Source organism: Daphnia pulicaria, chromosome 11, assembly GCF_021234035.1.
Source record: "Daphnia pulicaria isolate SC F1-1A chromosome 11, SC_F0-13Bv2, whole genome shotgun sequence".
Classification (NCBI taxonomy): domain Eukaryota; kingdom Metazoa; phylum Arthropoda; class Branchiopoda; order Diplostraca; family Daphniidae; genus Daphnia; species Daphnia pulicaria.
The window spans coordinates 4,375,710-4,403,566 of NC_060923.1; the positions used below are offsets into that span (position 1 = coordinate 4,375,710).

General features: G+C 42.0%; 5 protein-coding genes and 1 long non-coding RNA gene across 10 annotated transcripts in view; 3 read left to right on the forward strand and 3 right to left on the reverse strand.

Annotated features, from left to right (window-relative positions):
* Positions 1–2,375: 2,375 nt before the first annotated feature.
* Positions 2,376–22,654, reverse strand: LOC124315480 (carbonic anhydrase-related protein 10-like). 3 transcript variants are annotated; one of them, XM_046781183.1, is made up of 12 exons: positions 22,535–22,654; positions 20,692–20,747; positions 20,516–20,610; positions 17,419–17,511; positions 8,542–8,592; positions 6,721–6,857; positions 4,524–4,721; positions 3,659–3,754; positions 3,499–3,565; positions 3,206–3,360; positions 2,705–2,836; positions 2,376–2,544 (listed from the first exon to the last, which is right to left on the reverse strand). In XM_046781183.1, the coding sequence occupies exons 6-12, from the start codon at positions 6,820–6,822 to the stop codon at positions 2,473–2,475; spliced, it is 822 nt and encodes a 273-aa protein (XP_046637139.1). In that variant the 5' UTR covers positions 6,823–6,857; positions 8,542–8,592; positions 17,419–17,511; positions 20,516–20,610; positions 20,692–20,747; positions 22,535–22,654; the 3' UTR covers positions 2,376–2,472. The 3 variants fall into 3 exon arrangements, with proteins under 3 accessions (XP_046637139.1, XP_046637138.1, XP_046637137.1); XM_046781182.1 differs by lacking the exon at positions 22,535–22,654 and adding an exon at positions 20,984–21,168; XM_046781181.1 differs by lacking the exons at positions 17,419–17,511; positions 20,516–20,610; positions 20,692–20,747; positions 22,535–22,654 and adding an exon at positions 12,494–13,122.
* Positions 19,109–20,233, forward strand: LOC124316050 (alpha-(1,3)-fucosyltransferase C-like). Its single transcript, XM_046781790.1, has one exon. It carries the CDS (start codon positions 19,109–19,111, stop codon positions 20,231–20,233), a length of 1,125 nt encoding a protein of 374 aa, XP_046637746.1.
* LOC124315318 (N-acetylgalactosamine kinase-like) lies at positions 21,292–23,326 on the forward strand. The gene is made up of 8 exons (XM_046780919.1): positions 21,292–21,407; positions 21,493–21,641; positions 21,707–21,877; positions 21,943–22,250; positions 22,329–22,486; positions 22,559–22,814; positions 22,885–23,077; positions 23,142–23,326. Exons 2-8 carry the CDS (start codon positions 21,511–21,513, stop codon positions 23,308–23,310), a joined length of 1,386 nt encoding a protein of 461 aa, XP_046636875.1. The 5' UTR covers positions 21,292–21,407; positions 21,493–21,510; the 3' UTR covers positions 23,311–23,326.
* On the reverse strand, positions 23,004–25,378 carry LOC124315744. The gene is made up of 6 exons (XR_006911629.1): positions 25,152–25,378; positions 24,980–25,091; positions 24,686–24,891; positions 24,560–24,616; positions 23,203–23,312; positions 23,004–23,092 (listed from the first exon to the last, which is right to left on the reverse strand). It is a non-coding gene; the product is annotated as an uncharacterized LOC124315744 (long non-coding RNA).
* Positions 23,703–27,334, forward strand: LOC124315217 (creatine transporter-like). Its single transcript, XM_046780740.1, has 11 exons — positions 23,703–23,837; positions 23,913–24,009; positions 24,090–24,395; positions 24,469–24,611; positions 24,677–24,921; positions 24,997–25,199; positions 25,432–25,559; positions 25,643–25,739; positions 25,822–25,937; positions 26,382–26,540; positions 27,054–27,334. The coding sequence occupies exons 1-11, from the start codon at positions 23,742–23,744 to the stop codon at positions 27,261–27,263; spliced, it is 1,800 nt and encodes a 599-aa protein (XP_046636696.1). The 5' UTR covers positions 23,703–23,741; the 3' UTR covers positions 27,264–27,334.
* LOC124315340 (leucine-rich repeat-containing protein 15-like) overlaps positions 26,066–27,857 on the reverse strand; it is a 38,502-nt gene continuing 36,710 nt past the window's right edge. For all 3 annotated transcript variants that reach the window (XM_046780966.1, XM_046780967.1, XM_046780965.1), the window contains one exon: positions 26,066–27,745. In XM_046780966.1, the coding sequence (XP_046636922.1) occupies positions 27,366–27,745 (380 nt within the window). In that variant the 3' untranslated portion in view covers positions 26,066–27,365. The remainder of the gene's footprint in view (positions 27,746–27,857) is intronic.

Sequence of the window (27,857 nt, forward strand, 5' to 3'; positions counted from 1 at the left end):
GTATAGTACGTTTGCTTTTTGTTTTGTTTTTCAAGGCTCCAAAAGATGAAGATATAGACGACCGACTACTTTTTTTTATAAGGGGGAAAAGAAGAACGGAAGAACGGCAAAGTTGTTGGCCGTACCAAAAGTTGACGATGCCGGTCACGTCACGAGTCAACTGTCATCCGGAGCGGAAAAGTTTTCAAGAGTTTTTTTTTTTTTTTTTTTTTAAGAAGAAGAAGAAGAAGATTCAGTCGATACATCGATATATCCAGAAGAAAAATACGTACAACTCCCAAAGTATAGTGTTGGTTTTTCGTGGGAATAAATTCCAACGTGTTAGACAATTGGAGGAGCGATGGTGAACTGCAGGTTTCGACCGGAAACAAAAAAGAACAATGCTGCGCTCGACAAACATCCCGACCATCAACTTGTTCATTTCGTTCACGTCGCCTCAAAATGTGCAACTGCGCCTCTTTTTTTCAAAGAAAACAAGGAGGGAAGGAAACAAACAGAGAGAGAGAGAGACCACGCAAAAGATGAGCTCTTCTTTCTTTCTTTTGTTTTATTTATCCGTTTTGACTCTATCGGCTTCTCGGTTAGATGGAAATCGATAACTTTCTATATAGTATACCACTCTTCATCCCTCTTATATACATAGACCAGCTAGGAGAAGAACTTTGTATTTGAAAGACAAGTCCCAGTCTGTAGTGTTTTACTTTCGGCTCTGACATCCGAGTCTGGAAAGAGAGGAGAAAAGACTTTCGCCAACTCAATAATAAATGAAGGTGAAAACATGTTAAAATCATTTTGAGCCAACGTATAAAGGGTAGTAGGGTACGTTAGAAGCTTATTTAACTTGATCAATAATTCCGCAACTCTTAGCGCTGGATAATGCGCATAAAATCATTTTTTTCTTTTTTTTTTCAAAGCTTCTATTATCTGCGTGACTGTTGTTCAGCTCGGCGAATAATAAAAATAAAAATAAATCAAATATTCTGATTATTTATTCAATAAAAAAATAAATAAATGTGTGTGGGATTGGGGTTAAATTGGTGAGGGAAAAAAAAGTTTGTTCTTTTAGAGTTTCTTAATTCAATCTGTTTTTTCGTGCCGTGTGGCGTGACGGACCAAGTTTCTGGGTACAAGTTTTTTTTTCCGTTAGGCTTTTCAAACTGATGAGTTTCGATATTTTTCGAGATATTTAGAAATGATAAAATACATCATCACAAAAAGTTTTTTTTCTTTCTTTTCTTTTCTTTCATTTCTTCCAGTTTTGGGGTTTTTATTTTATTTTTTAAACATTCCCTGCGCTCTTGACGATCCAGTCGTGTGCGGGAGGAGTCGGGGAGTTGTAACATGACGAGAAAAGAAAAAGAAAAAAAAAAGTTTCCCGCACCGCCACCCCACCCCATCACCTTTTCCCATTGCCGTCTGTGCTTCGAGGAAAAATATTCTACACCCCACCTCATAGGTGGGTGGATACTTTTTGTTTTGTTTTGGTTTCTGATGTCACACATCAGCACACGCCATACACGAATGAAGAACCGCATCACGAACGAGCAGTCCATTGATCTCGGGAATGTAACGCTCTCATAATACAGCTGTAACTCACACAACACGTTTGTATAGGAAAGAAGAGAGTCAGTTTGGGCGCATTTGAATATAATGGACTCAACCCCCCCATATCAGCAGTCTTTGATCGAGTGCAGACAGTCTCTAAACCTTATCCGAAATTTAAATATCTACCTCAACAAACCTACGAATTGACATAACCGTGTCGAACGAGCTGACCGCCGAGAAAAAGACTTCATTTTTAATTTTTATTTTCAACACAAGATCTATAGCCGAAAGTGTTTGTGTAAAGGTTGATTGAGACTTCCCTGGCACCTGTCAACTGATCGATATATACTATCAAGGCATGTACTAGTGCTTAGTGTGGAAGTAGAGGGTGGACACGAGTCGCGCAAACACACACACACAAGGACACGGAGAACTCGCGATACGCGTGAAAGTGAGTGAGTGTGTTTATTGTATGTATGTATGTACAAACAGAATTAGAGAAGGAAAAAAAGGGTAGGAAAAGTGTGTGCACACAGTTAACACAAATAAAGATTTTGTTTTTGTTTCCTTTATATAGCGACAGAGAAAGGGTGGAGGAGAAAAGAAGGGGAAATGTATAATATGTAAGGACGTCACCGGATTTTATTGCAGACATGATCGATTCCCACTGAAATAATTAAGAAGGAGACGGGAAAATAAAAACGGTAGTAGCAGGTACTGAAAAAAAAAATCAGGAAAAAGAATTCAACATTTTACAATTTAATTTCCCCCCCCCCTCCTTTGATTTGTAATATAATATAATTTAAAATAATAATATCCGACTTTTCTTTCTTTCAATAAAAAAAAAAAAACACGTGACGAAATTTTGGAGAAAATGAAGAAAAAGATTTTTTTTTAGAACGTCTAACGGTTTTTGATCAAATTGGATCACGTTGTGGCGATGTTCCACGAATTGGCCTTGTACGACATGTCCGTTTTCATCGTGACGCAGCCTCGTTCCTGCGCCAAAGACAAAGAAAGAAAGAAAGAAAGAGAAACAAAATCAATCCACCGTGTATGTTCTCCAACATTTGAATCGTCAAATCAAACTCGAAACCTCCCACTGCGTACGGAGTAGTGGTGGTCAGTGAGATCAAATAAGTCAAGTAGTTTTTTTTACCATGGAATTGGTGAAATCGATGTTGGTTCTGACGGTGCGGTGATGGAGCGGCTGGAGCGCCCGAACGTTGTTGCCCAGTGCGCCTTTGGGCGTTTCACTGTCCCCTTGTACCAAACGACGAAGGGCGTACAACTTTTTTTTTTGGTTGGGAGGTTCGTGTTGAATTATGATTCATTCCATTTTTTTTTTTTTTGTTTTAAAAAAGGGGCGAAATGACGTTCCGATGGAAAATGCAACACAAAAAAGAGAGAGAGAAAAAAGTTTTATAATATGACAGATGAGTGGCTGCAATGCGCCCTTTTCACAGTGACACATATTCAACGTTTCAGAATTGAATATGTGGAAATGTAATATACAATTCAAAGCCCAGAGTAAAAAAAGATGTGGGCTGTGTATAGTATATAAAACACCCGTTGCCCTCCTCCTCATCCTACTCATCACGTCATTTGTCTTGACGGAAAGATCTGCGTACTATGTAATATTCTGGCTGAGACTATATACCTCCTGGCGTGTGATGTAAATGGGTTTGTTGTAAATAATCCAAGAAGTCGTTTCCCAGCAGCCCGGGTGTGTGGTGGAACCCTCGTATGTCATATAGTGGTCCGTCTCGGGCAGGAGAGCGTGAAGGGACACATGCCGCAAGTCGGCCGATTGACCTAATTACATAACGCCCAACCAGTCTCGAATAAGTGTTGGTGTGACATGATTCAATAACGAATCTCGTTACACAAGTCCAAATGATTCATCAAGAAGTCATAAGAAGAAAAAGAAGAAGAAGAGAAATCAAATCAAACCTCGATAGATGACTTGACCGAAGAGCGACGATAATGAACGCAATTCCGGATTGGGAGTCTCGCCAATCTGTCAAATTTCAAATGGAGACAAGTTGACAAGTCTCCAGGTTTACGGCCGCATGCATGTTAACCGACAAAAGATTTAAAAATCATTCCAAACCTGAACCATAACGGCTATGGCGACCAACCCTTGCGATTTGTGCCGGGCCTCTGACGCATTGGCGTACAATTCCGCGTTGTAACCGTAAAATTGGATCTAATCATTTTCATCGAAAGATAATAATAATTAAAAACGATTATTATTTCATCATTCAAACCAAAACAAAACCAAATAAAACGTTTAGTTTCGCCAACGATTCCAATTCTCACAGACCGAAAACAACCAAAATAAAAAAAAAGATCAAGTGGTTTGCGCCGGGGGTTTTTGTGAGCGATGAAAATCGAACCAGATTCTTCATGGCGATGAAGGAAATTTTCCATTTCCTCTACAAAGCATTATATGCAACTCGGGCGGCCTTTTGTTCCTCTCGGCTACGTGTCTGTACGTGAGTTCGTCGGCATCCCTCAACGCGCGGTACATGTAGCAGAGCAGCAGCAGAACCCTTTAAACCTTCAAAGAATGGGAATATCCTCGAGTTGATTACGCGCCACCTTTTTTCTCCTTCCTTCTTTCCTTCCTGGCCTTTATGCAACATTTGCCGTTGGCTTTTCTTCGATACCAGCACGTTCGTTGATCTAAAGACCGCAACTACTACTCCTACTACTCCCGCCAGTTGTAATACAGTAAGTGTGCCGCCTCTTTTCCTTTTCTTTTTTTATTAAGAAAAAGGGGGGCGGTATTTCGCCACTGATCATCAGTTTTCATCCATCCGAGGGTTTCATATTATAGAAACAATTTACGGGGGATTTGAAAGAGAAAATAAAATAAAATAACCCCGGACGATGCAACGCAGAAAAGGGCGTGGTTCGATCGAAATGAATAACGAAAAAGAAGAAAAAAAATGAAGCGGTGGATTTCGTTTTACCTCCGCCGGAAATGCGCTGCCTTGGATGCGATGCTCGGAGCCGTGCGAATTATCCGTGCCGTAGTGGAGAAAAACCTCCTCGATTTGGTAGCGGTAGGCCAAGGGTCCGGCGGAAACGTTGACGGCCAGCGAATGCTTGGGCCCGGTTTCTGGACGGAAGACGAGCGACTGGCCCGTGTTGTGCAGGACTCCAGAGACCTGTACACAATACATTCATCATCATTATTTCATAAACGGATTATGTCATCAAATGAACAAGGAGGCAAATAAAGAAAAGAAAAAAGGAAAAAGAAATGTCCTTTTATTTCTTATTTTTGTTTGATTTCCTTTTTCTTTCCTACGAGATTGCACAAATAAGACTGATTGGCCAGAATATGGGGGAGTGGGGAGTTGGGTCCTAGCGTGAGTGAATATTATTTTCCACACGTTCTGCACGTTCATTCTTTCTTCTTCATTGAATTATTTTCATTTCCGCGTCTCTTCACGCACGGACGGGACAGTTCCTTGGTAGAGAGCCGGGCAAGTGTGTGTGTGTGTGTGTGTGTGTGTCTATAAAGTACGTGCCCGACGTCCCTAATGTGCGTGAACGAGGGGGAGAACGGTGGGGACTCTAAATGTGATCGAGTGCGGCCGCTGGAGAACCCTCGGCCTATACAACAATAAATCAACAATTCGGCAGAGTCGACACAATTTTTCTTATTGAATTATTCCGCAGCGCCAATTTTGAAAAAAAAACTAAAAAAACTAAAGCGAATCCCCCCCCCTCCCTTTCCTCTCTTTGCACACTTGAGCGATAACAAAAGAGATAAAATGCCCTTTCCATTTCTTTTTGTATAAAAAGAAATAAAGAAATTGGATTCACAGATGATAAGGTCCAGGTGATAAATCCCAGCTGATAGGATATCCAGTCTAAAAACGACGATATCCCAGCCGCAAAATATATCCATCAAAATCGATCCATCTAAAACAGTAGAAAGAAGCTAGGAAACATTTGCAGAGGGGAGGGAGAAGGAATCGGCTTGATTCCAAAAAGTGTGTCCTATTATAGTGATAGTCCCGCACACGGGAGCTAAACGCGGAGGGGGAAAGATAACCTCCGCCAGTCGACGGGGTCACTCGACGTTAGTTTCCAATCTCATTTCGGATTGCGTTCCCGCAAGGAGGGGGGGAGTAGGGTGGAAGGATTGACCTCTATCCTCTTTGTCCGCGTGACTGGGAGGCATGTATGCGGTTTTAAACGCCTTGGCATTAGACTAGCCGAGTGGGTTCTTTCTTTTTTGATTCCATCCGGGATGAATTCTTTTTTCTGGAGGGTTAGAAAAAAAAAAAAAAATAGAGTTTTGAGCGTGTCGTGTCACTTTGGTGTTTTGTTTGCCAGAAGAAGAAGAAGAAGAAGTTGAAAAGAGAAGCGGCAAGGAACGAAGAAACGAAGAACTGACGAATAGAAATCGAATTTCCTCTCTGTCCTCCACACACAGACACAACCCTTTTTTCCCCTGTGAAACGCTGTCATCATATAAAAGAAGAAATCTTGATCTCTTCAAGAAAGATTTTCAAAAGGTCAGAAGCGTGCCTCTGTCTTTCTTCCAAGTCCCCCCCCCCCCCCCATCCCCACAGACAGACTCTCGCAGCATAGAGGGAGGAGCAAATTTTCTTTCCCGCCCGTACCCCCCAAGTCAAATCAACCAAACTCAAAGCTCTTCCACTTCCTTTACTTCTTTCGAGAAGACGATCGGGGGGAAAGAAAAAAAAGAAAGAAAGTGTCGATTATTGATTATTTTCTTATTCATCCTCACTTTTTTCTTTTTTTTTATTCTTCTCGGTATTATTTTTTTATTTTGTCGAGTGTCTGCGGTGGGACTTCCGTCTGCCGCGTCAGGAATTTCAAATAGCGAATTCTATTATGTAACTCGAGCTCAAACTTTTCTTTTCTTTTTTTTTAGTAGTCCAAGTGCTGCTGCGGTGAGATATTCAAATCACTTGAACAAATCTCCCCCCGCCACATCGCCCCCCGAGTCGAGCGTGACTTGGTATAATCTTTTGACCAGTGGACACACAATGTTCTCAACTAGAAGGTGAGGGGGAGTAAAAATCTTTTCCGGCGATAAAAGATGTACGTCGATACAATTGAGAGAGAATGAAATAATAACCTTCTCCATTGTGTTGCCAGGATAATGAATCAACTAAATAATACTACCTTGTGCTTGTCGACGCTGAGAGGCCGCAGGTTGGGATCGTAGAGCATCTTGGCCGGCTCGATATCGATAGGTGACTGCCTCCTGCCTTTGTTGCACAGCATCCACTGCGGATTGATCAGGCCCCAAAACGAAGGACCTGGTGAGAAAAAATAAAAATGGCGTGAGATATTAACTTCCTTTTTAGGCACAGTAGCTACTGGATCTATCCATGCAAATATTGACGTTATAAGGCGAAAGGGGGGGAAAGACTTTTTCCTCTTCGGGATTTTCTTGAAATGAAGTTATTAAAATCCGTCATCATAACTAGTACGCAGAGGGTGGCGCCCGTTCATCCTCAAATATTTCATCAAGTTTCGTGAACGGGGGTGCCGGACTCGGCGTACGCATAGCAGGAGATTTACACGACCAGATATATATATACATATACAAGGAAGGAAGTGGGATTTATAAATGCAATATTTTTTTACTTCTAAGTTCTACTCTCCTACCCTTTCCCCCTTTTGGAAATATTTGAATATCGCCCGGGCAAGCATCAGTTTTGCATAGAGATATTGCCGCCGTTATTATGCAAACATATACACATCACGTATAGGGAAAGGGGAGGGATTTTCCCGAGTGGGCGGGGAGGGGGGGGGGGATTCGCCTGGACGCTTGGAAAATGATACCCGCTCCATTTGATTTTTTCTTCTTCTTCTTCTTTCTTAAGGATTTTTTTTTTTTTTTTTAAGGAAATAATAAAAGTAAATGTTTTTTCTACCATGTATAACGATCCGTATTTATATAGGCTCCCTCTGATGATGATGAAGATGATCGAGAACCGTCATTGAGTCAAAGCCAGCACAAATCCTCCTTCCACTTCATAGCCTATTTTCACTTTTTTTTCTCCCTCTTTTCACAGAAAATTTTTCTTTCAACTACTCCTCCTCTTTTGTGTAACCACAGCTCCTTCCTCCACCCACAAAAGGAGGTGGGTTGCGCCCGAGCCTTTTGTGAGGATCCAAACGATAGAAGAAAAAAAAAAAGAAAAAAGGTTGGATCTTTTTCTTTTAGCTCCTTTGCCGAATTTTTGTTGGCAGCAGCAGCTGCTCCTGCAGGATCATCAAAGAGTTTTTGGAGAGGGTAGAAAAAAAAAAGTTATCTATCCCCCCACCCTTCCCCCTGGTTTTCTTATGTAACATGCACCTAGTCACGTGCGTTCCATTTTTCCTCCCAACTATTATTTGTCTACATCTCCTTCTTATTCTTTTTGCAATTGTCAACAGCCAAGGAGATATTACGACATTAGACAGGGAGATGAACAAATGGACGGACAACAATCACGACTTCCACTCGTGAAAAAAGACCAAAGGGGAGAAGAAACAAAAATGTAAACAACAACAAAAGTGTTGGGGAAAAACAAAAACAAAAGTCGCAGACAATAGACACATGTTTGATGTGTCAATAACGAAAGGGGCGCAATGCATAATACCCCCTCTGCATAACAGCAGTAATCTATAAGCTCCTTCTTCTTTTTTCTCGGGGGAGGGGGTGTCTGTTCCTGCCTTGATGATGATTAACAATACATGGAAGAAGAAAAGAGCCAAGTTTATGTTTTTAAAGGGCAAACTTTTCATCATCGGCTTTTTCTGCTGCTGCTGTTGTTGTTCTTGTTTCTCTTTCCAATTTAAATGTTGGATGTCGAAGACGCGAACAACGGGGAAAAACTTGTCGCTCGCATACACAGAGTCGAGATTAAATATTGACATGAGCAGAATCTTAATTTAATGAAAGTTTCCTAACGGGAATTCTGTTGATTAATAAAGAAAAAGGGTTATTATTACCTGATATGCCGTCGTAAGTCCACCATTCTTCCCAGCTACCCAGTGATCCTGCTGTAAATAAATGAAGCACAACAGAATTAAGTATTTTCATTTTTCAAGATGACGACCTTACAACAAATAATATCTACACCTACTGTATAAAATAAGAACAAAAAAAAACTTATTATTAAAAGACTAGTTATGATGACAAGCTATGCACGCTTTGGGCAGGTGAGGGCGACGAGCTATGCGTCACACGGGAAACTAATCCGGCGTATGTAAAAATTTGTCACAGTCTGACAAATGTAACATTTTCAAACATTGAAATTAATTGTATTCAAACAAATCATTCTGTTTGAAAAAGAAAATAATGCGCAATCAGCCGAGTCAATAGCTGCCAAGTAAATAGAAGCTCCGATGGAACGATTTCAAGGCGCTAATTATTTTCTCAATTAATAATCATTTTTCGCCAAAGTAAACACATTAATAGTTCTAAAACTCCCAAATTATTTTCCCAAAACTCTTTTAATTGGAACCTGTCGAAAAAGATCAAATTTATCCAGACGACTACACTTGCCCCAGACTGGGTACACAATATTATTAGCTACATCTACGGATTGCAAGACGGACGCCATAGGGGGGGAGGGGACAACATTCGAGGATTAAATTAATAATCAAATCCTTAGGGGTTCCGCTAAGCACTGGACAACAGATCGCCCACCAGAACACCGGCGACAAGACGAGAATACTCAAACAGTTGTCCGTGTTCAAACGCAAAGAGAGTCGAGCTATATACTGCGTGTACTGCGTGTAATCACACGAGCGGATTATTTGATCTGGCTCCGCCACGATTCCATCAGAAAACAAACAAAATCAAAAAAATTATAAATTCCGGTCATCCAAAACAAAAATTTCGCCGTTGGAAATTTATTTATTTTTTTTCATTTTTTAAATGATTCACTCGAAACTTGATGAGGATCAAGATCCAAAAAAAGCCAATAGCCGGACAGATGAAAACGCTCATTTCTGATACTCGAGGGGATAAAGACCAATCAGCAACTCTTGTTGCCGAAACTGCACAGTACTACGTCTAGTGCCTATATAACACGGGAGATGTGTGATGTGGAAGTGGGGGAAAAAAAAACTAAGGAAAAGAAGAAATGATACGACCGGCGTGTGCATGATGCCACATCACCGGGTTTTGCTGCTTGTATCGTATAACCGGAGTAGAACGGTGTCGAGAGATAGAGCGTGAGAAGAGAGAGAGAGAGAAGTTTACGACAACCACTGTGGGGCGAGATATAGGGATTTATTCGGGATAAATCCATATATAGACTATATTCCACCCCTCCACTCTGTTCCTCTTCGGGTCCCTGCTCCTTTTGGCCCCGTAATACTCCACTGTGTCGGTCCATCTAGTCCATAAACGCAGAGGTGCTGATATGCTAGACTCTATCCACACACACACACACACTACATACATATCTATCTCGAGTCTACGTGGGTGAAAGATCAAACGACTTTTCACACACACTCGCCAGCAGCAAATGGCACACAAGAACTACTCTGTACTCTCTCGCCCTGCCACAGTGACGCCAAAAAAGAAGTTTTTTTTTCACACACACAGAAGAAGAAGAAGAAGTAACACACCAGCCAGGAGCCAGGAGCGCATCCCAGCAGTCCAGAGTAATAGCGGCGGTACATATACTACTACTACTGCTCTATACAGCGAAAGATATTTCTCCAAGTGCATTACAACGAAAACGTCTTCCATTTTACTTCGGACGGCCCCTGTTCGTTCGGGACTTGGCCTCCCATTTCCATTTGATTCCCCAAGCGAATACCTCCTCCTTCTACTCGTCGCTAGTGACTCGACGGGGCGGCAGGAGCAGCAGGAGCTCCTTTCGGCCTTTTTACTCTTCTAGAGGATGCGCCGTCAATAGACGGGCACAAAATGCAATACCCAGCGGTCTTTCCATCTCTCTCTCTCTCTCTCCTCTAGCGCTCACTCTTTGTCTTATTTCTTTTCTGGACCGTCTTACTTTTTCTTCTCCTTCTTCTTACCTTTGATTTGCCGTAAAATAAAAATATATTTTATGCTTCAAAGAAAAAGAAGAGCAAGGAGCAACACACACACACACAGTCTGAGGGGGATAAAAAATGGGGGGAAGCAGCTCCTAATCGGATTCGTAGGTACTAGACTGTGTTCGTCCGGGAGGTGGAGCAACTATATAAGATATCCCCGCGGTAGATATAGTGAACGGGGCCACCTTTGTTTCAGCGTTTGATTGTTCTCGATTCAATCTAATCCTGCGCCATTCCATCTTCTTCTCTCCCGATCAGTCTCTCTCTCCCTCGACTCCCCGATGTACCGGCGAAAATCCGGTAACTCGACATCATTGACGAATGAAAATAGAAACTCGACAAGAGAGGACTAGGGATTTGTAACAGTCACATCCTCCGGGATTCTTCTTCTTCTTTTCTCCCATTGTAAAACTTGGAAAAAAAAAAAAGACGACGGAGAAAAACCGATTGGTGATGCCGGCAAACCAACCAAGCCACCGCTAATGTGATTGCAGGGCTGCCAATCTGCCACGGGTGGCATTATCAAAGAATGTTGTAATACGGGACGACATACAACACCAAACAACATCTCTTGATTCTATCAAGGGACTCCACCGACACACAAACACACACGCCCTGCTCGGTATATCAGGCAACAACAATTCTTAATGATGAAAAACGACGAGGAGGATATCCCGTTGCCTCTGTGAATAATCGTCGCCTTTTTTTCCCCCCACCATTCCGTCCGTGTTTATTACACTACAATATATCAAATGATGGATGCGCTTTCCATCCGCACGTTATCGACTCCCGGTGGTTCCTCCTTTGCCCCTACTAAAACCAGAGAAAGAAGAATAATAGTGGGGCCCCCGCCAGTCAATTTAATTGAAGACGAACAAATAGGGAAGGGAAGCCAAAAATATCGGCCGACACGCCCTCATAGAGAGACCGGTGGCGGGGGTGTCGATTTCCTCGGCTGGGAGAAACACAATAACGCGCGCAACTACTTGCGATGTGTACAACTCGAACTAAACGCTGGTGGTTTCTCTCTAATGACTCGACATGAAACAACGTTGATTAAGCGAGGCGGCCCATCCACCAGCGAAAGAGCAGAAGGTAAAATGAGAAACCTATCCCATCTTCATCATCATCACCAAACCATTTACAAGGGGGAAAAGAAGAGATGTACCGAGATCAAGCCGTAGATGTACAGTAAGTAACTAGTAAAAGCATAATACGGGATCGATGATTGAATCTTTTATAAGATAAATGGCATTTCCCTAGCGCTTTTTCGGGATGCTAAGAACAAGTATAAGCAGACATCAAACACATGCGAGGCAAGGAAGAAGAAGAAGAAGCAGATGGAAAGGGGCGAAAGAGAAATGATAAAGCTCCAATTTCCTAGTCTACAGGTAAAATATGACTCGTTGGCCCTTACGTCACTCCTATTTCGGCGGAAAGGATCTTTTAAGAATAGATGCAACAGAGAAGCATCTGCCGGAAGGATCTGTAATAATGCTAAGGTTTAAGGGATGATGGGAAAGATTACATGACAAGGATCGCGATTATTCGCCTACACTGTACGATATTCCGTTTCATTTATTCATTGTTTCCATTTAAAACATCTTTTTCCGGTTTCAACGGTTGTTGTTGCCACGGCCAAACGTCTCTGCTCGGCAAAATAACACCGGGATTGAACCCCGCTTGCGACAATCAGACATGCATTAAACATAAGAGTTGGCTAAGATTAAGCGTAGGGAAATAACGGCGGGGAGGATCACGAGGTAAAATAAAGAAAAGAAAAAAACGAACGATACGCATATAGAGGTGAGGAGCCCAATAAACCGACTAGATCGATGAGCGGCGTCTGGCCGAATCGTGACGCCTTGGCGAAACTCTAACAACTCACCTGGCAAAACGACGAAACAGAAGAAGGCTGTCAGAGATTTCATGGTCGGTTGGGGGGGGTACGGAGCGCGCGGCAGAGGCTAAAAAGATACGGCACGATCACGCGGGAAAAATCACACGTGCTCACGTCTACTGCTCTCTCGACGCACACACATATACGACGGCACGAAGGGGGGGAAATGTCTACTAGAGTGTGACAGACGGCCGGATAATCAAGAAACAAAAGAAGAAGAATAATAATAATAAAACAAAAAAACCAAGCGTCTGCTGTCTCTCTCGTTTAAATACACCTGGATGAATTTCCACTGTTCTTTTTCAAATCGGACGAGCCCATCCACATTTTCGTAGGTAAATCAAATCAAGACACATTGTTTAAAAATTGAGTTTCTCTTGGCTATAAAAACAGGAAAAATCAAATTGTTTCAATAGGACGCGCTGGACACGGCCAGGTAGTAATAATCTGCAACTGATTTCATCGACGGTAGCAAGTACACCAGGGAAATCATCGACTTTGAATCAAAACGACGACCAAGGATCTATTTTCTAGGCTGCGGGGAAAAAAAAGGATAAGGTTGTGAGCGTGTGCGATCCTGTCGACGGCGACGTGGATACTGACGAGCCACCGTGCAAGATGCAACTGCTTTAGACCCTCCCTGCTTGTATAGTACTACCGTACACACACTAAGTCTATAGAGGTGGGGGGAGGGTACATGTGGATGGGGGAGAAACCGACACGCAGGTTTCCGGTGGTTGAGAGAGTGAGAATACACAGTGGTGAGGCTTTGGGCTGTGTGTGTATGCGTTGGTTATTTATAAATATAACCCCCCCCCCCCCCCCCAAAAAAAAAGAAAAATAGACGAGAGACAGTGGCAGGGAGAGATAGGAGCAGTAGGAAGACTGAATTATGAGTAAGGTGTGGCCATGATACAAATTTATAATTCATCACGAATTTTTGGGTTGTTTGCCAGGTATAGGTAAGAGGAGGTGTATTACACAGTTAGTAAATCAGACAAGTCGGAATACCACGAAACACTAATCACGATAATACGCGCTGATTTTCAATTTCAAATATAAAAGTGGAATATCATCAAGTCTCCTCAAAAAAACAAAAAAAGGAAAAAACAACCAAAGATTGTCTGCGTGTCTTTCTCTCTTGTTTCATTGTCGTGGAGGAATCAAAATTTGATGCGACACGCACTCGCCAATAAATGATGATCCCGTTCCTCGTTTTCGCCATCGACGAGACCCGAAAATAAAAAGGCCAAAAACCCAACCAAACATATCCTCGCGCGATAACATACAACATGGTTGGCAATCAGAGACGGAACGAAAATATCTGCTATTCAGTAAGTTCGTCACGTCTGAAACATAACCATATTGAGAGTATCAGTAGGGAGGAGGAGGAAAAGTTGTGTGATCAAATAGCCGGCGGCAATATTGCCGCTGACAAGTCGGACGAAAATAAAAGAAAAAAGAGGCCAGCGCATGCCGCAATGTTTATGGATCAGATTCATCGGCCATCCGAGGTATACGGCTAATGACTAGGAATGCCGAGCTCTAGCTTCGATTCGCTTGACGCGGGATTTTTTGTATTTTTTCAAGTTGCAACCCGCAGAGCGCAAGCTACGAGTTGTTGTTTGATTTCAGATGCGCAAGTGCTCCCAGTTGGCCTCTTTCTTAGCGGCCCCGGACCCCAAATAATAATAATAAAAAAGGGACGTTCAGAAATTGTGATGAATGCCAAACCCTTACGACCCATTAAGGAGCGGGTGCGTTAAGCAATAAAAAAAAAAGACAACAAGGCTCTAGACATTTTTAATCAACGACTGCGCGATCCTCCCGCCAATATAAAAACCAAAATAAAAAAAGGAAAGAAGTTGTTAAGATTTCTGCCAATTGCTTCTACTTGTTACTACTATTACTACTATACGTACAAAGTTGACTCGGTCGGGGTACATTTCTAAACAAAAGGCAATGGCGGACGAAGAATATTGAACTTTTGCTTGCACCCCCTTTATAAAGGTATTTGTCTCAGAGTGTTCGTGAAATCGGAAAAATGTCAACAAAAGGCAACTGTACAAGTCGTCGGCAACAAAAAAAAAAAAGAAAACATTTGGATTACGAACGACAACGACGACGGGAAAGCCGAGCCGGAGAAAGAAAAAGAAGAGAAGGAACAGCTGTTAAACACGATGATGTATGGATCGACGTGGGGGTTTGATGTTGATGTGTCGCAGAGATCGCCCGCTGCGTTCGTGAAATAATAAAAGAAAAAAAAAAAAAGTTTCGCCGAGGTGCCACAGCCGATAGAATGGGGAGAGAAATAAGAAGATCACGTGACTGGCAGAGGCCGGCACCGATTGTGTGTGTGTGCACACTCTATACACACACACACACATACAACAGCGGACGGACGGACTGACGGGGCTCGTGAACTGACACTTTTGAGGGCAACTCTGCGGGAGCTCACCCTTCTCGACTTGAACTTCATTTTGAAGCGTTATTTATTTCACACACACACACACACGAGCGTACCTCAACACACACAAAATGTGAGAAAAGAAAAGAAGAGAAATCATCGGTTATTAGTCACGAGAGGGCCACGGGGGATCGTGTGACGGAGCACAAACGCCGCCGCCAAAAAAAAAGAATGCGTCGAAAAAGTGTGTGTGTGTGTGTGTGCGGGAGCGTGAATTAGATTCTGAGCTCCGCTCCCAAACGACGATCCATTTAGGCGCAACTTGCAAAAGGTGGCGAGACGCCCTCGCACCTTACCGTCGTCAGCTACTTCTACTCTATATTGTACACACACACACACAGAGATATATATGTGTGTGTCTGTGAACAAGCAAGCAAGCTCTCTCACTCAACACAGACACACACACACACTCCCGACTCGTTTGCTCCGGATGTGTCACCTTCTTCCCTTTAGGGAATAGATTCTTCGCAAAGAAAAAGTGGCCTGGTGGTGCGACTTCCTATCAAAAGTTGGCTCCTGTTTTGTCCCTTCCCTTTCCTTCTGCTGATATTCTACGCAGCGAAAAAACCCAACTGGTTCTCGGGAGTTTCTCTGCGTATTGCGCAACACACGAAATGGCGATTGCTGACTTAAAGTGACAAGATTCGGTGCTCTGCGTTAGTCAGTTACTCTCTGTTTTTTTTATGGGGCCAGCGAAAACTTTTCGACGGCGAATTCAGCTGGAAAATACGATCCCTAATCGTAACGGATCCCAGCAAGGGAAATATAAATGTAGACCCAGTCTTTATTTATTTAAAAAAGGCCTCGGCAATGTTTGGGTGGGGGACTGAAGGACCTTTTTTTAACGGTACCATGGCGAGTCCGTCCAAAGTTGAATGGAAATGCAAGCGACAGTTATTGGGTATATTATAGTTAGATCATCTCTGCGGCTACTTGCTGCCGGGTGCGGGTGGTTCCCCTCTCCCCCCTTACTGCGTGGGAATGCGACGTTCATGACTGGTAAACCGAATAATTGGTGCGTCAATAATCGATGATTGGCCGGTGCCCGGGATGAGACCGAGAAGGAGCCAACAGAAAAGAGAGAGAGAGAGAAGGACAGAGAGAAATCCTATAAGAAGAGATGGCCTGCCAATATATTGATTGGAGACAACTTAAATCCTCGTTGAATCATTAAATACAGTAGCACGCGCGCGACTGCTGGTCCTCGAGTTCCATCAATTATTACCCGTTGCCCTCCGACGGCATACGCACACACACAAACACATCTCGGGGACAGCGGGGAGTCAAGGCAGCAAACGATGGGTGGGGCATCTGCGTGTGTGTGCAGCACTAATCATTTTAAGAATTAAATGTCGGAGTCTCTCTCTCTCTGGCAGCGTTCGATCGGACGCATATACGCAGGAACGTATTGAATTTTAATCGAAACACATTGGAAATGTCTATAGAGATTCTAGGTAGGGTGTGCGGGCGAGGGCGACCAATCAAGGCAGACAAATCATCTCCAATTTGTGTCCCTCCAAGGCCTGTGCTGCTCCTCCATCAAATGGGTGGAGGGGGAAATAAAAAAGGAGAAAAAAGACAATCGAGGGAGCGAGAAAAAAAAGGAGCCAAATCACTAGAAGGAGGGAATAATGGGAAGGCGAGTGGATTCGGTACATGAATAAGTGATGAAGTCGACTAGACACGATTCCCTATGTAAGTGGCAGCGCGCAACTCGCCGCTTTTCCTCTTTTTCTTCTTCCCGTTTTCTGATTTCGTTAGGGTCACCCGGTCGTGTAGCGCCAGCTAGGAGGCAGTTTGTGGAGGAAACGGCCAGCCAACGACACTTGGATGGCAGCGGGCATGAAGGTCGAGATACAACAGAAGAGACACAAAGTGGAGAGAGTGAAAAGAAAAATGAAGATGAAAAAAAAAGGGGCGGCGCTTGATCAAAGTCCGTGAATCATGGTAGAAAAAAGGAGAACACACTACAGCACGCTTGATGATTCGCATCGACCGTATGCTGACTTATAGACAAAAGGGAACCGACTTTCTTCCTCACATTCTTCATCTTTTTTTCTTTCAAGGCAAGGAAAAAGTTTCTAATCAAAGATTTCAAAGGTTCCAGCGGATGTCGGGCTTTTGTTGATGGAGCTAATCTGTTGTTGTATGAAACACACGGGGATGAAACATTTAAAAAAAAAAAAGAGACCTCTTGATTTCCTTCAGCCTTTTTCATCATCGATACTCGACATACGGCAAGGATTTTCCTCTTTTTCTTTTTAAATCATTTCCCTTTTCATCTTTTAATTTTTCATTTTATTTCCTGCGCTATTTTTCTTTAAAACTTTACGTTAAGTTGAGATGGTCGCAGACAGATGGCAACCACACGCATAGTGGCGCCGTTTTTAAAAACGAAAAAATGCACGGATAGTAACATTGGTAATTAAAAAGAAATGTTTCCTACCTTTCTACCCAGTGTTGTTCGCCCGAGTGGATGTAGTACCTCCAGTTAGGAAAAGGATCAAGAACATTGGTCTCGTCGAGATTTCCAGTTTTCCTGAAATGATAATTGATTTTCAATTAATGTGCAAAATAATTCACAATTAATCGGCGATATTCAAATAAATTAAATTGTGAAACAGCAAAAATTACAGAAACTTAACAGAAGAAAGTGCAAGCGAATTCTACACAGCGAATAGTTTGGGTTCAAAAAGACGAATGATTCGCCTTTTTTTTTTCGCCGCCAATCTAATCAGAGAACTCTTTAGAGTCTAAAGAATTGATCCACCCAATTTTGAAATCCTGCACATCTCATCCCAACACTAGTAACAGAATATAAAAAATAGTTTGTCGAAAATGAGGAAGGCATGCAAGACAATGTTGGTTAGTCTGGGATCAAAAAGGCCTATCGAACGAGAACGAAATGGAAATAAAAGAGTAAAGAGTACGTTTGATCCCACTGGGCCATTATAATGGCTTTCAGCTAGCGTTGTCACTAGTTTGAAAACATCTTGAAGTTTAGAACACAACTTTGGAGGAGCTCTCTTTCATGTAGACTCCAGTTTAGTGAGTGAGAAAGCAAGAAAGTTTATTCTCTTCTCAACATGTTAAATCATAACTATGTCATTTCAACAACAAAGTTTCTCAATAGAATAGAAAGTGAGAAAAAAGAGACGGAACAACTGGGTGAAAAGGGAGTTTTACGTTATTTTGGTGGATAGCCTGGGTTCAAAAAAGCGAATCTAATGTACAGCACATTTTTGTCGACCACCTTTCGCGGTAATGTGAGATGCCCTTCAGTGGGCTCCCGTTTAGTAAGAAAAAGGTTATTCAGTTCGTTTACCTACGCTATATAACTTGTAGTTCACACTTTTAATTTCGAGAAAGGAACGATAAAGATTCCATGAATAAGAAAAAGGAGACGAGTGATAATTCACACTCAACTGTTTAAAGATTCTAATGATTTTGTCATCAGCGTGCTATTTGCGGTTTTACTCTTTCGAAACAAGACCAAGACTAGTACCAAAACAAGACATAGCCAAATCAAGCGTATTTGAATTATTCTCAAAGTTGAATAGTGTGGCATATATTAGAATGAAGCTAAAATATCGCAGTCTAAACATTTCACTTCTACTGTGAAACCAACTGGGAAATAAAGAACAAAGTTGAAAAAACAAAACAACGACGACATTAAATTTGTCATTCTGACAAAAAAAGGACGTATAGCACACAAACGGGTTAAGGTACTACATTCAAAGACGAAAAACAGCTGGCCGTAATGTCAGAGAATTGAGCGGAGAAACAGCTGAATATCTAGGTTCAAAAAGGCGTATCTAATCTCTCGCACACTTGTTTAGACTACCACCTTAGCGCTCAAGTTAAAAAGACCCCCTTTCCTGTTAGTATTTCAATGTAGGCTTCAACTGAGCGAGTGGGGAAGCAATTTCGTTCTCGACCAAACACGTTAACTTGCAACTATACACGTTATTTCAACAACATTATCAAACGGTGATTTTAAAAAAATGAGAAGAGGCGATCGACTATCCACACTTCAGTGTTTAAAGATGATGCTAATATTTCTTCTCATCAACGTGGTATTTGCAGTTTTCCTTTACCAAAAACAAAACTTGAATTCGAGTCTAGAGCAGTTATACATGTCATTAGACAAATCTGTAATCGAAAATTTATTCCCGAGTTTATTCCTTCCCAAAAGAAAAACTATCCTGATTTGGAACAGCGCACATCGAATCGAAACGGCAGCTTTCGGTATCGGTCACGAGCCGTTCGTCCAGCACGGATGCGAGATTTCGGACTGCATCCTTTTTGACAATGCAACTTCACCACATTTGTTGCCGATTGAAGATTACGACGCTATTATCCTCCACATGCACGAACTGTGGATAACTGGACACCCCATTTACAATAGACAAAAATACCAACGTTTAATTTTCCTAACGCAAGAAGCACCCACTACACTGGCTATCGACGTTAACGAGATGGGGAATTATTTCAACTGGACGATGAGTTACAGGTTTAATTCGGATATTCAGTTGCTCTACGGACGTATCCATCCTGGACCGACTGCTCCCAAAACTCGAGAAGAAACTGATCAAATGGTAAAAGGTACGACGGTCAAGAACTACGCTGCAAATAAAACCCAACAGATCGCTTGGATGGTTTCTCATTGCGACACACACGGACTAAGAGAAACGTACGTCGCCCAACTCAGTAAATTCATCCCAGTAGATATTTATGGCGGATGTGGTAATCTGACCTGCGATCGAAATGAGTCTCACTGGTTATCGGAACCAATTTGTTACACAATGTTAGAAAAGAAATACAAATTCTACTTGTCTTTCGAAAATTGCATCTGCACAGATTACGTAACGGAAAAGTTTTTCGAACTTCTAAACTACGATATAATACCAATCGTCTACGGTGGAGCAAACTACAGTCAACTTGCACCTCTCCATTCCTACATCAATGCACTTGATTTCACGCCGGAGACATTGGCACAGTACCTAAAAATACTCGACGCTAACGATACGCTCTACAACGAATATTTTTGGTGGAAAGATCACTATCGGATCGAGTCTGGAGTAGAACAAATGGCTCGGCATGGGTTCTGTGACTTGTGCAAGAAACTTCACCAGGATGATGGTGTAACCAAGTACTATCCCGAATTACTAACTGACTGGAATCCTGACACAGTGTGTAAGCAAATTGAATCTTGGGATATTCCAACTTATCCAGTGACACGTCAATTTTTAAAACGGTAGAACAGAAAAAAAGTAAACCTTACACAATTTTTAAAAACTGCTTTAAGAGTTTTTAAAATAAACTTTGTTTCTCATATTTTTAAATGTGCTTCAATTTTTAAAGATTGTTCTAAGACTCAAATAAAAGCATATGGGGACTGTATTTCTTGGTTAAGGGATCTTTAAAGTTTGAATAATGGTTCCCACAAACAAAAATACCAATCCTTAACAGGGTCAACAACAAAGGACAACTAAAATAGAAAGCTATCTTTGAATATAGGAAATATGTTGATTTTTATCTACCTTGGTGGTGAAATGATGAAACAACAAAGCGTAATCATTGTGTAGATGGTGTAAACAAGTAACTTGTTCGCGTAAGCAAGGTGATATTGATATAACTGTAAAATTTTTAGACTCCAATTAATCTTTGATTCTAAAATTTCAAGGATGTAGAGTGTGCTGTAATAAATATATTTTACCTCATGTTGGCCACTGATATTGTTTCAAAAATTGGTCCAAGTTGTAACATTGAGCCCTGTCAAAACATTAAAAAAAGTACTGTAATTATTCAAATATTCTAGGAAGATTGAAGGAGATAAGCAATGACATTTGACATAATATGAATAGTTAACCTCTTTTCAAGCTAAGTAGGCCTACACGCCTTCAAAAAAGAAAAGATTTTTGAGCTTAGTTATAGGGTAAATAAATGTGGGGAAACACTGAAACAGGTTGTTTTGGCGGGTGATTTCAGAATGCAATACAGGAGATTACATTCAGAATTTTAGTCACAAATATCACTCAATATTCTTAAATAGATGAAGATGAGAATAAATCAAGCTTTTATTCAAGTGATCAAGTCTTCTACGTGTGAAAAAAAAAAGACCTTCGAAGTCTCCCGCACGCCAGAACCACATGGTCTTTATCTGTACCAGAACCGCCAGAACTCCAGACAGGAAAACATGACAACATGTGTCTGGCTGGGCTGGCGGGAAGCCGGCTGCTCCGCAAATAACTGCCATCTGGCGACCTGTTTCACCACCAATATTGGCCATTTGGCAACGTCGATGCCTCGTGTTTTTGTTGACAAATGTCAAAATTTGTCAATGTCTAAATAAACACGTCATCGAAACGAATGTTTCAGTGTTAACTTTAGTGAAAGACTCGCTCAACTCAAGTCACTTCAAGTACCTTCCAGGTAAGAATACGACATTGCAATTACAATTCTTTGAAACCCTGTCAAAAAATCGAAAGATTCTAATTAAATGCAATTCCTTGTCTAGCAAATTCTTTTTTAAAACATGGATACACCTCCAGTTGTCTCACTAGCAAGTTTGGAAGGTCTTCTGAAAGAAAAAATCAACCTGCTCAGCAATGACTTTGAAAAGAAGCATGGATCACTGCCCCAGTTCATTGCTAGAGTACCAGGAAGGTAAAGAATTGTATATGCTTATCCATAGGGTGAAATTGATATTAATTTTTTCAAACAATATTTAGAGTTAACCTGATTGGAGAACATATAGATTACTGTGGGTATGCTGTTTTTCCTATGGCAATTGAACAAGACATTTTGATTGCAGTTAAAACAAGGGAAGATCAACACTTGGAACTGTCAAATCTCATCCCCAACATTTACGAAGACTACAGCTGTGAACTAGACAAATTTGAGTAATAAAAACTATTAAAGCAATCTGATTAATTAAAATGATTTTAAATGTGTTTCTTTTCTACAGGATTGATAAAGGTGTACCACAGTGGTTCAAATACTGTCTATGTGGAGTCAAGGGAATTTTGGAGAATTCTTCCAAGGTGAAATCTGAATTAAAGGGTATGAATGCCAGAATATATGGATTGATACCGCCAAGTGCAGGGCTTTCAAGTTCCAGTGCCTTAGTCTGTGCAACTGCATTAGCATTTGCTCATGTAAATAAGTTGCAGTTCACAAAACAACAATTAGCTGATTATTGCGCACGAAGTGAGAGATACATTGGAACAGAAGGCGGAGGCATGGATCAAGCCATCGCCATGTTGGCCACCCAAGGTATATACTAGGATAAAAGAACTTCTAGTAATAATTAACTGAATTTCGAAAAAAAAACTACTATCTGTGCAACACTAGGTACTGCCAAATTGATTGAATTCAATCCGCTAAGAGCTCATGATACAAAACTACCACCGGGAGCAGTTTTTGTCATTGCCCACAGTTTGGCCGAAATAAACAAAGCAGCCTCCTCACATTTCAACTGCCGGGTGATGGAGTGTCGTTTGGCAGCCAAGGTAATGTTTAAGGTCATGGGTAAAAAGTCAAAACATCGTGCAACTTACCAAATCGTTTTTTTTTTTACGTAGGTGCTGGCCAAGTTGCATGGAATAAATCCGGATTCGGTGACGCGTTTGGCCGACGTCCAGTTCTCACTCAACAAGACACTACCAGAAATGGCTTCCATCGCAGGGCTATATCTCCACGATGATCCCTACAGCAAAGAGGAGGTTTCCAAGTTGTTAGACATGACGGAACCGCAACTGGAAAACAAAATCCTGTCCGAAAATACACGAGACGTCGGATTTTTCAAACTGCGTCAGAGAGCACTTCACGTGTTTCAAGGTTAACGTTTTAAAATTAGAAAACACGTCGCTCTTGTTAAATTCCCTCTTTGGTCGCATTGAATATACAGAAGCGAATCGGGTGTGGCAGTTCCGCGACATTTGCAACAGCGGTTCAACGACAGCCCTGCAAGACTTGGGACAACTTATGTCTGATTCGCATCACAGCTGTCGCGACCTGTACGAATGCAGTCACCAGCAGCTGGATCACCTTGTCGAAATATCCCGGAACCATTGTTTGGGGGCAAGGCTGACAGGAGCGGGGTAATTTTGTCTTGTCTGTTTTTTGTTGCAACAAATTTAACATTTAAAAATATTTCGAGTCTAGATGGGGCGGATGTATGGTGGCACTGGTAGCTGAAAATGGAGTCGAGACTTTTATCAATTACCTGAAAGAAAATTACTACAAGAACTTGCCGGCAGCTGTTGATCGCAATTTGGAGCAAGTCGTTTTCGCAACCCAGCCTGGCTCCGGAGCAGCTATTTATAATCTCTAATCCTACATCACACACACACACAAAAAATCAAATCAAATTTGTTAAAATTATTTAGGTACGTTATACCGACTGTTTGCCTTCAAATGCTAATAATTTTGTCGCCCAAGTACAATTCCCCTTAATCATTCCAATTTATTATGTTCTGTTTCCAAAACGTTTTCCAATGTCAGTTGTTAACAAGTTTCTTCTCAAGGTGTTCTATATGGTGATGGGAAAAAAATGTATCTCCCCCTTATTCCACGGGGAATTCCTTTGAATTACAAAGTGGCCTATTGGTTGAAAAATACTACATCGTCTGTGTCGTTATTGCCTCAAGGGTGGGGGGTTGATACGAGGTCAGGGGAGGGTGGGATCAGTGAATTGGCTGACACAGCCTCTTGATAGTTTTTCCACCCCAAATAATTCATTGTAGTTTCACCTGGGCTTCTGATATGTTGCCAAGGGCGCGCTTAGCTGTCGATCGCAATACTTCGACGTTAACCCTCACACCCGTGTCCCTGCCTGGGCGTTCGAATATTAGTAGACTGGTACGTTATTGCTCAAGAAAACAAGAATTACCGAGTGAATCCATCTTGAATGTTTGCGTTGTAAATTGTTGACAGAATCAATGGGAGTCACCTGTTAAAAGTTCCGCAAGATGCAAAGTGCATTGGAAATGCAAATGGGATTTTTACGTCGCCATCCTCAGTTTCGCAATAGGTATTGTTTCACAGATTTATATGCAAATTTTATCCTTCCATTATACTGGAGAGAGAAAGCTTATAATTTTACATAAACAGATTCGGCTAGTTGGACACGATTGACATCGTCATGCATCGAGCATGGTGGAGCTGCATATCTATTAGCTAGAGTGATTTCTATTGTAGTAGTGGGTGTCCCACTACTCTTTTTTGAAATGAGCATAGGCCAGTTGAGTGGCATGGGCCCACTCAAATTTTTTGGCACAAACAATTTACGACCAGTATTTTCTGGTGTTGGGTTTTTCCTCATGATTAGCTCTGTTTACAAAGCTATGAGTGTCACGGCTGCAGGGATGTGGCCAATATCTAATTCAATCACCCTAATGTTGGGTGATGCTGCAAAAGGTTTGTTCTCTTTTATAACTTGTCATTGAAACCAGTACAGGCTTTTCAAACAAGGTTGACTTCTATCTGATAGGACTTAACAATACTGTACACTTCCAAGAAATGGACTCTATGTACGGTTTTACACAACTGGATGCATTGACAGTTATTAGTTTATCGATTACCTGGGTGTTTGCAGTCCTCACAGTCATTTGTGGACTCAAATTTATCAGCAAGGTATTCTGTGGAGAGAAAATGAGATAATCATTATTGAATTGTAACTAATATGTCTATTTTTACAGATTTCTTACATAACATTGTTAGTACCTGTGACATTGATTGTCATCCTTGTGGCCAGGGCCACCTATTCCAACCCGTTACAAATGTATTTAGGATTGGCCTATTTTCTTGCACCATCTTGGGGGAAGATGCTTTCAATCTCCCTGTGGATTAGAGCCATTACTGATACTGTGCTCTCCATGAATTTGGGTTTTGGTGTCATCACATTCTTGTCAAGCTTGAACCCACACAAAATGAATTGTTTCAAGTATTACATTTTTTCTTCCTTTGATAAATGGTTCCAAGTAAAGACTTAATTGATTTACCGTTGTCCATTGACTAGGTCAAGTGTAGTTTTGGCGACGTTTCATACGATTACTCTCGGCTTTATGTTGCTGTTGAGTTGTTCCGCTAGTTCCACCATCGCCGAAATGGGATCTAATCAAACAGATTTAATTCTCGAAGCCATATCTTCCCAAGTGTATGAACAATACCCACCCAGTGAAGGATGGAAGATTATCTTTTTCGTCGCTGTTTTTCTGTTGAGTGAGTTATTGTTATTTGTTTTATTTTCTCTCTCTGGGGTTGCATGGCTATACGCGCGCTTTTTCTCAATATTTAAACAGCTGTCGACAAGCTGACAGAGCCCTCTGTGAATCATTAGAATAATACGTGCTTTTTATTTTCGTTTCATTCATCTCCTTTTTCTTGATTTTTGTTTGGGTTTCAAATGAAAAAAACAACAAAAAATTCCTTTTTTACGCTCACCGACCGACAGATTTAGACTCGTTGATTTTTATCTGCAATATGCTGGCTACTTCCTTTTCTAATTTGAGCTGGCGACCAGTTTTGGCTGTTCTATTTGGCGCTTTTCTCTACGTCATTTGCTTACCCATGGCCACCCAAGTACGTCATACCACCAGACCATTTTTTGTTTTGTTTTGTTTTTCATTCATCCCTATTTTTCTCTTTTTTTTTTAAATATTCAGAGCAGGGGATTGTACATTGACGTGTTTGAAAAATTCACCGGTTGCGTAATTCCGCTGTCCGGTGTCCTGCTCGTTCTGGTCGCCACCGTCTCTAGCGGTAACTATAAAAATAAAATAATTATATTTAAAAAATAATAATAATTATAATAAAATTAACATTTTTTACTTTTTGTTTTCAGTGAGACCGAGCAGCTTGGTCGACTTGGTGGAATTCGCCGGCAAATGCAAGCTTTCCTTCCGGGGTCAAAGTTACGTCTTTGTCGGATACAACGCAGCCCTACCCTTCACGCTGCTGGTAAGTCTCCACCCCGAAGAAAACAACAAAAACACATTTTGATGACGACAATTGCCCGGGGAGTATATATATATATGGCACGGCTGCTAGCGGGTATAGAGTTTTGAGCTGTGTGTGCTGTCCCGCAATGATGAGATTAGTCGATAGATTTATTGCTGTACAGCGCCCAGGCAGCAAGGGTTGTATACACATCACACACACACACACATAGAAAGAGAGATAGATAGAACCACATAAATAGAGCTGGAAATGGTAAAACTTTACAAGGGGGGCGGGGGTGGGCGTAAAACACAAATAATAGTGTACACAATACGGCGAGAGATATCTTTCGAGAAATGTAATATTTGTAAATAGTATTATATGTATATATATATGTATTTTGTGTGTGTGTGTGTGTCTCGTATGTAATAGTCAAATTGATTTCAATCCCCTTCCCACAAACAGATGTGCATCATTGACGGAGCTGTGCGGGTGACGGACGGTGAGATCAGCAACGTAATGGCCATCGTCGGACAATTGCTGCTCGGCCTCCCCTGGGTTTCCGTCCTGCTGACTCCGTTCTACTTGGCCGCCCGCCATTACCGCCACTTGCCCGGCTCCAAGGTAGTATACATACCGTGTGTGTGTCTCTGTATACAATTCACAACAACGACAAAAAGGGGGGGCCAGAACAGACCACCAACAACTTTGAGGCGAAAAACAAGCGGAGAGAGACCATAAAGAAAAAGAAAGGGAAAAAAAAGAGCAGGCCATCTCTATAAAAACCCGCATCATAAATGAATTGTCGCTAGGGGACGACGGATAAGAGTAGTTTCCGTGTGTCGTAGAAAAGTCGTGTTTGTTTGGGTTGGTTGGGGGGGGTCAGCTGGACAAGTTTATATGCCCCCCCATCCACCCATCCAACCGCACGTATATATATATTTCCTGGGCCAAAATAAAGGAGAGCGGATGAATGATTCACCGGATCGATCACGATCGGATTCAAAGTTGTTCGGCGGGGGCCCTAGAAAAAAAAAAAAAAAAAAGTTGTTTGGGGAGTTTTTGTGCGTGTTGGATGGCACATCCAATCGTCTCTTGATATTTGTTTGTCTGTTTGTTTTGGGCCGGGCGGAGCAGAGGTGGCGCGAGTTGTGGCAAAAGTCAGACTACGAGGATTGGCTCTACCGTCGCCCGCAGCTTCCGGCCGACGCCACCGACGACGAAGACGACTGCAATTCCATCTACGAGCTGCCGGAACGCGTGTCCAGCAGTCGGCCCATTTCCACCTACTATTCGAGCGCCACTATCCTAGCTAGTGACTCGGCCGTCTATTCCGCTTATTATTGATCAGTTTTGTTTTTCTGTTTTGTACAATTTCCTGATTTTGTCACGTCAGGAATAAAAATTACACACTCGCAGTTTTTGTGGTTTTTTGGCGGATGGATCCATTCACATTTTGACACAAATGGATGATAAGAGCAACACCATGAAAACGGCCGTCGATTGGTAGGCCGATCGGCCGTCGCTGCTGCTAAACAGAGTCGAAGGTTTGGTGGTTTCCAGGGCCGTAACGATATCGGCCGCCGAGCCGGGCTCGGCTGGATCATCGGCGGAATCGGAGATTGGATCGTCTGGGCAATCGTCCAGGAGGTGGGCCTCGTCCTTGGCTGCCTGGATAGATTTGCCGTGAACCTCGTACGGAGAAATGCAATAATTGTTGGCCATCATCCGCTCGCGGCTCTGGTTGGCGAACATGGCCGACTTCATCCAGCTGAAAATGTGGCAATCGCAGGGGAAGTGGTTGTTGGACGCGTTCACCACCGGCACACCTATACATGCCCGGCAGGCAATTACACGGAGCCAAAAAAAATAATGTTAAGATCCCCATGAAAAGATGATGATGGACTTAAAGAGTGCCCGCCGGATTTACTTGTCAGAAAA

Excerpts from the sequence above, each read along its gene's own strand:
- LOC124315480 (XM_046781181.1), bottom strand. The coding sequence starts at position 12,536 with ATGAAATCTCTGACAGCCTTCTTCTGTTTCGTCGTTTTGCCAG. Across the intron at positions 6,858-8,541 it reads GACTTACGACGGCATATCAG|GTCCTTCGTTTTGGGGCCTG; the intron begins GTAATAATAACC and ends TTTTCTCACCAG. Across the intron at positions 3,361-3,498 it reads CGGTCAAGTCATCTATCGAG|GTCAATCGGCCGACTTGCGG; the intron begins GTTTGATTTGAT and ends TTATGTAATTAG.
- LOC124316050 (XM_046781790.1), top strand. The coding sequence starts at position 19,109 with ATGTCATTAGACAAATCTGTAATCGAAAATTTATTCCCGAGTTTATTC.
- LOC124315318 (XM_046780919.1), top strand. The coding sequence starts at position 21,511 with ATGGATACACCTCCAGTTGTCTCACTAGCAAGTTTGGAAGGTCTTCTG. Across the intron at positions 22,487-22,558 it reads AGTGTCGTTTGGCAGCCAAG|GTGCTGGCCAAGTTGCATGG; the intron begins GTAATGTTTAAG and ends TTTTTTACGTAG. Across the intron at positions 22,815-22,884 it reads AGCACTTCACGTGTTTCAAG|AAGCGAATCGGGTGTGGCAG; the intron begins GTTAACGTTTTA and ends TTGAATATACAG.
- LOC124315217 (XM_046780740.1), top strand. The coding sequence starts at position 23,742 with ATGTTGCCAAGGGCGCGCTTAGCTGTCGATCGCAATACTTCGACGTTA. Across the intron at positions 23,838-23,912 it reads GTTCGAATATTAGTAGACTG|AATCAATGGGAGTCACCTGT; the intron begins GTACGTTATTGC and ends AATTGTTGACAG. Across the intron at positions 24,612-24,676 it reads GACTCAAATTTATCAGCAAG|ATTTCTTACATAACATTGTT; the intron begins GTATTCTGTGGA and ends CTATTTTTACAG.